The sequence below is a fragment of the Phyllostomus hastatus genome, unplaced genomic scaffold, assembly GCF_019186645.2.
Source record: "Phyllostomus hastatus isolate PE091 unplaced genomic scaffold, TTU_PhHast_1.1 phas_scaffold_78, whole genome shotgun sequence".
In the NCBI taxonomy this organism is placed as follows: domain Eukaryota; kingdom Metazoa; phylum Chordata; class Mammalia; order Chiroptera; family Phyllostomidae; genus Phyllostomus; species Phyllostomus hastatus.
The window spans coordinates 6,076,164-6,083,307 of NW_025334041.1; the positions used below are offsets into that span (position 1 = coordinate 6,076,164).

Here is a 7,144-nt window from a genome sequence, read left to right on the forward strand (position 1 = left end):
TAATAGTCCTACTTCTCTAAAGGAAATAACTAGGTGACCAGACTCTCCTCCTCCAGCAACAAAATAAGGAGCCCAACGTCCCCATAGAAAGCTATTTAGAGCAAAACTAAATAACTTCTGAATGTGACAAATTATAATTTCTACAATCCCTGGGTGTTGCTGATCCGGTTGGGACTGGGTTGTGTGTTTGTGGTTTCGTTCTATTGTGTGTTTTTTTTCTGCAGCTTAATTGTTTAGCTTTGCCAGAATGAAAGAGGAAGTGCCTACTAAATACCCCCAAGACGGTTCCGCCAGCCTGGGGGTTCCTGAGGTTTCCGGCTTCCGCCTTCAGCCAGCAAGCGCACATACGCGCCTTCCCGCCAGCTGCGCAACTTGGGTCTTTCCTTCTTCGGCAGCTTTTGTCTCCGGAGAACCACCAGGCAGAGACCCCTCCAGCTCTTCCCAGCGCCTAGGTGGCTCTCTCTCGGGGATCTAGAGTAGTGACAAGTGACTTTGTGCGTCTTTATTCGCTTCCCACTTATTGAAAAGCGTGCAAGAGGGTGTCGGAGGACGGAAGAGAAGGGGAGAGAGACCGCAGCACTCCGCAGCCGCGGCTCCAGGACACCACGGCCCCCCGCGGCTTCCGCAGCCCTGCTGGTCCCCCGGGCGCACAGCTCCGCCATGCAGTGCCCCTGGAAAGGCCTTTGGGCGGCTCCCGTGCTCCTTCTCCTGCCCTCGCTCGCCTTGGCCTCTGCAACCTACGGTGACCTGCCTGGCACCAGGGCCTCAAAGGGCCACACCTGTGTAGGTATGTACATGTTTTGCATATTTTAAAGTGGACATGACATTGTGATTAAATAACCTTGCTTGCATAGCCTGTCACCTATTAAATGACATCAGGAGCTGTAAGATTCCAAGGAAGATTCCTCACGGACGTGGAGGGACTTTGGGTCTGAGAGCGTGTGTTCTCACTCTACACACTTGTGTGTGCAGGGAAGCGCTGTGTACAGTTGCTAGTTTGCATTAGTTATTAAAGTCTTCCACTGCCGTGGTGACTGGGTTCTCTCCCCCACGGCCCCAGATAGACAGCTACGAAAGCCCGGCACGCTGACACCCTTTCAGAAGGCAGCATCGCACCGCAGAAAGAAGAGGGGCTTTGAACTCCGACAGACACACCTGAGTTCAACTGCTGCCCACCCCTCCCACTCTGCTCCACCCCTCACTGTCTGTGAAGCCTGTGGGAGTCCCCTACCCGCCCCCCACAACTCTGTGCTGTTACTGATGAAACACAGTCCCCTCCTCACAGGGAGGCGGTGAGAACTGGGACTGGGCAGGTACATTCAGAGCATTTGCGCCCACTAAGGGCTCAGCCGCCTCAGTTTCCTTCTTTCTCCCGGGGAATCCAGAGCTGCCGGTAATAGGACGGTCACCTGGAAACATCGAACAGTGACTGAGATACAGCTCCTTCATCTTTCTTGAAGTACTTTATTTCCAAGTTGTTGGTTTTTGGGGAGGGCTGCATTTGAGGAAGAATAAAAGTAGGATAAGACCTTTGAAATTCACATCAGTCCTGTAGCTTCCCAACCAGTGGCAGGCCTTTTCATGGGTCAGTCCTGGGAGCCAAGGGGACTTGGAAACCTTGGCAGCCACTAATGCAATGAGCTACTCAGAAAAAGAACCCAAAGTGTAAGTACGATGGCCATATCTTACAAAGGGAAAATCCAGACCCAGGTTCTGACACTTAATAAATTACTTCTGGAGACAGCACAGAAAAATATCTAAGTTCTATTTCCTACAAAGCCATGACCTTGGGTTATTGTACAGCACATCTGTCCAGAAAAAGTCCAACCACTGTTAATATAATGAGAATGGTGTGTGCTACATCCATGTGACCTGGCAGCCAAGGAGAGTGGACTGGAATGCGCATGTGTGAACGATGATGATTTCACTGTGCTGGTCAGTGGGGGCGGTAGATGTGGTTGGGTGAGCATGTGTACTGTGTGGCCGTCACATGCAAAATGACTGAGCAAGTGGAAAAATTAATCTGCCTCAAATATTGCGATAAGCTTGAACATTCTTCTGTGGAAACTGTTCAGGTGATTCAAAAGGCCACAGCTATGGGCAACTGGTGATTGGCAGCTTAGTCACGACAACATACCCACTCATGCACCACATCTCATGCGGAGTTTTTTAAGAAACTTCAAACCACCCACGTGGCTCAGCCCCCCTACAGCCTAAATTTGGCACCCTGTGACTTCTGGCCTTTCCCAAAACTAAAATCACCTTTGAAAGGGAAGAGATTTCAGACCATTGATGAGATTCAGGAAAATACAGCGGGGCAGCTGATGGCAACTAGGAGAACTGTGTGAGGTCCCAAGGTGCCTACTCTGAAGGGCACTGAGGCGTCATTGTCCTGTGTACAGTGTTTCTTATATCTTCTTCAATAAATGTCTCTATTTTTCATAATACATGGCTGGATACCTTCTGGACAGGCGTATGTTTGTGAACACACATATAATTCCAAAGTCTCCTTTTAAATTAAAACCTTCAGACCACAGATTCCCTGTGAACCCGTGCTCCACAGTCCTGGGAGCAAAGGTGTGCGACCCCCAGGGACCATGATGGGAGGTCATCCTCACCCACTGTGTGCTTCTCTCAAATAAGTACTTACCATCATTTCATTTGCTCAAAACAAAACCCTGAAACCTGTCTAACAAAAATACACTTGATGAAAGGCTTAAGTGAAATAAGCTCTGCTTCTAGGATGGTTGCAAATCCAGTGTTTAGATTTGGGCAAGGTGTCTGAGATACTGGGCCTCCGACGCTTTCAAACAGACATGAGATCATAATGCACCCCCTCCCGGCCCCATCCCCAGCGAGGCTCGGAGAGCTCACGGGAGCTGCCGAGGGGTCCAGGAGGAGGTTGTCCTGGGTGTCTATCGCTGCACATCAAATTAAAACATAACCATGTTGCTACACCATCGTTTTCTGGGTTGAGAACTTTTCAGAGCCTGACTGGTGATTCTTCCGCTCCATGGAAGGTTGGCTGAGGTCACTAAGTGGCACCCAGATGGAAGACGGGTGGGTCTGGAATGATCCGAGACAGCCTCACTCACATGCCTGGTGCTTTGTGGGCGGGGGGTGGGTAGAAGTCTGGCTCCGCTGGGACCGTCCGTCAGAGTTTTTACACTTGGCCTCTCAAGCAGGACAGTCTCAGGAAAGTAGGACTTCTCACATGGTAGCTCAGGGACCCCAGAAAGAGAGAGTTCCAGAAGACAGGAGCCAGAAGCTTCCAGTCTGTCAAGGATTGGGTCTGGAGACTGGGACAGTGTCCCTTCATGTTCTATCAGTCAACGCAGGCCCAGGTCCCTCCAGCCAGAATGCAGGAGAGCAGACACAGACCTTCCTTCTGATGGGGACTGCCAAGCAATTCGTGCCCATCTCTGCCAGCCACACGAGTTCACTCTGATTGCCCATTAAAATATTCCATGACCCAAGAGCCTGGAGAGTCCGTTGCTGATTAGGTTAGGTGACATTTAACACCAATCTACCCACCAACTCGCAACTTCTAGCTAACCCTGTGGGGATGACTTATTTTCCTGTTATCATCATAACGAGAAAGGACACAAGGGGAGTCCACAGGGTGAGCCACATTCCCCGAGCACTGGCTGTGGGCTGAGCCAGCGGCTGCAGGCACCCCAGATCAGTGTCCTCCTGTCTGTGGGCAGTTCCCTGGGACACAGACCCAGCAACGTGAGTGCACGGGGTTCACCGAGGAGGCTGCCCGGGAGAGCACCCGTGAGAGGGTGAGGAAGGCAGCAGGTGTGGGCCAGGCAAGGCAAGCTGTGGTGTGGCTACAACAAAGGATTCAGCCAGTCTCATGGAAATCTCTAAAATTAAAATGGCTCTTCAGAGTTGTCCCGAGGTGGGCCCAGGCCTTGGAGCTCCCGCACGGAACAGTGGCAGGATGTGGGCTGACCCCAGTGGGAGAGGTCTCTTTGCTGGAGGCGATGCCTGGAGAGGACTCCCGTGTGAGTGCTCAGCACCCACACCTCTTGTGTGTCTGCTCGTTGCTGACAGACCATTGGGTGGTTTCCGTTTCTTGGCTAGTGTGAGTGATTCTGCTATGAACATGCATGTACAAGGTCATGCGTGGACATATGTTTTTACTTCTGTTATGCATATACCTAGCAGTGGAATTTCTGGGTCATGTGGTAACCCCATGTTAACATCTTGGGCAACTGCCAGACTGCTTGATAGAGCAGTTAATGTCCATCTAACTTGCCATTATCTGTCTTTCTTTATTACAGAATCCTAGTGGGTATGGGTATGGAGTGGTATTGTGTCTAGCTTGCATTTCTCAAAATAGGGGCCGTGTGTACAGCTTTGAAGAGGTGCCTAATCAAGTCCTTTGCCCATTTGGTTTTTTAAATTGGTCTTTTATTGTTGGATTGTAAAAATTCCTTATATAATCTTGATGATATTCTTAAAGTCCAGTTTATCCATGTTTTCTTTTGTCTTTTGTGATTTCTGTGTCCTATCTAAATCCTAAGTTTTAAAAAATTGTTGCCCCTGTTGCCTTGCTGTCGTCTTACGCCCACTTCCTTGTCTCATTTCCCAGACGTTTTGGGAAATGTCAAAAGCCACCAGCCACCATTTTGGTTACCAAGGCCATGGCTTCTAACATTGCAAGTAGCAAGAATAAACATACACTAGACTCAAAGCTAAAAAAAACAAAAGGAAACTTTCTTAGGAGATGAATTTTACAACCAGAAGGCAGAGAAACACAGTCAAGGCCTAAACAATGAGCCCGGAGACCACAAACAATGGCTACCAGGAGCTCAGGGAATCCCTCTCCTGCCCTCACGGTGCTGCCCCATCTCCGTCCCTCCAGACCAGCTGCTTTTCTGTCCGAGGCCCTCTGAGTAACGGGCTCTCTCTCACAGGCCAGACTTTGCAAGTCCCAGCTCAGTTCTCACAGAGGCGAAGGCTCTCTCCGGCTGCCAACGCCCTTCCCAGCAGAGAGGATCTGGGCTGGGTTCGGCCACCGGGGAAGAGGCAGGTGGGAGTGAAGACAACTCACTGCAGAGGCGTGGCTGCCGCGGTCGTAACTGAAGGGCCAGGTCTCCCAAAAGGTGACATTGTTGGGACTGGAGATGCTCCGAAAGGAGCCGCACAGATGCTACTGAGTGACAGAGCCAACATCCCACCACAGACAACCCAGCTCCAGGCCCGCGGGGAGCCTTTGCCTTGGGAACCCAGCAGTAGACCCAGAGGACGTGACCTTGAACCTAGTCCAGCATCGGAACTCAGCTGTGCAAACCCCAGCGGCCCCTTTTCAGTTTACCATGATGTGTTTGCACTGAACTGTACATCCCATTGGCTTACTAAGCAAACATAATCCAACCAGGCCTCTTTCTGCCCCTCTTCAAATGTTACAGAATCAATAACGAGCAATGTTTATTTTTTGCAAAACATCATTTTCTTTACATGGGTGATTTAGGGCCAATGTAATCCCTATGTTTCAAAGTCATTGACATTTAAATTAATTCGCCGGGTTTATTTTTTCATTGTTTATTTTTTAGCACTATTTGATGCTCAGGAAGCCTTACAAAAGGTTAAAGAAAAACACAGTTTCCCCCCCTTATTTTGGTTACATATACAAAATGCCTTCAGACTCAGTTAAAACCCTTTCTTCCCAACCCCTGACCCCTACACAGAGCGGTCAGAGATAACTTCATAGTTTGAATTTTTAAAAAAAGAAAAAGAGGGGGTCCTATGGTTTCAAGCCAATGTGAATGCTAAAATGCAAACGCCAGTGGCCAAAACAGAAAAGACTGAGATGCAGGCAGAAGAGAAGGTTGGAAACGTGCGATCGCCACTCACGCACACGGAACTCTCACTCTCTCCACTTCTCTGCCCCTGAGCACTCGGTCGTTAGCCGCTGCGGCTTCTGACAGGAGACATTCATCATCTTGCCACTTACTAAGGCCTGCCGTTGCCGTTGAGGTTTCTATGGAGGACAGTTTTCATAGCTTAAATGAAATAACTCTGCAGGTTCAACATGCAACAGAAATATATGTGAAGTATGCATCAAGAGGAAGAATTTACCTAAAATATTGTACAAGCAAAAAGGTATTGAAAAGAGCAATGGTTCAGCTTCCCAATTTTTTCTGAGTCTGTTAGGTTTTAACAAGGTCTCTCCAAGAGAAATTGTAATAGACGTAATTAGCAGATAAGTCTTAGCAAAACTTTTAAAAATATTTTCCAGAAACTGAGAAAGTGACTAGGTAACAAATGTTTTTGCTAGTCAGGCGGTTTCTAGTTCTTTGCTTTCAGCACAATTGAAGGAGGACCTAATAGAGTTGTCAAGTGATGGATCATTTGAAATAATTTTTAACGATAGATCACCTAAGATTTTTGACGTTTAACTGAGGAGTTAATGAATTAAATGACATTGTTATATCAAAAGTACTTTCATTCCCATTTACTTATTTAAGTAGCTGTGGGTTTTTTTGGCACTGACTTTTTAAAATGAAAAATAGGAACAGACACGTATTGAACCTTGTCACTTTACATGATGAAGTAGTATTTTTCCATGGATGTAGGTATGTACTAAAAAGGCCTAACTATCTCATTAACAGATGCACTTTCAATAAAAATTGACCTTTAATCCACCCCAGATGGAGGCATAGGTAGATATACCGTGCCTCCTCACACAACCAAAAGAAGGACAACACATTTAAAAACAATAAACAACCAGAAGTGACAGAAAATCGAATTGTGTAGAAGTCCAGTGACCAAGGAGTTAAAGAAGAAACATTCATCCAGACCGGTAGGAGGGGCAGAGACGGGCAGCCGGGGCAGAGAGGACTCGCAGCAAGGCGGCAGCTGGAGTACCAGGTGGGCAAGGCAGCAGCTGGCGGAGCAGACAGCCCCACATTTGCTTGTGAATAAACCAGGAGGAACAAACATGAAGCGAGTCAGACCCTGCAACCCAGGGTTCCAGCGAAGGGAAATAAAGCCTCAAAACCTCTGACTGAAAACACCTGTGGGGGTTGCAGTGTTGGAAGAAACTCCCAGCCTCACAGGAGAGTGACTGAAGAGACTCACAGGGCCCCAGAACATACACAAACCCACCTACCCGGGAGTCAGCACCAGAAGG

At 48.3% G+C, this 7,144-nt stretch overlaps 1 protein-coding gene across 1 annotated transcript in view; it reads left to right on the forward strand.

Annotated features, from left to right (window-relative positions):
• The first annotated feature begins 347 nt into the window (after positions 1-347).
• Positions 348-7,144, forward strand: part of AOAH (acyloxyacyl hydrolase) — a 133,788-nt gene continuing 126,991 nt past the window's right edge. Inside the window, exon 1 of the mRNA XM_045827765.1 lies at positions 348-787. Within this exon, the coding sequence (XP_045683721.1) occupies positions 661-787 (127 nt within the window). The 5' untranslated portion in view covers positions 348-660. The remainder of the gene's footprint in view (positions 788-7,144) is intronic.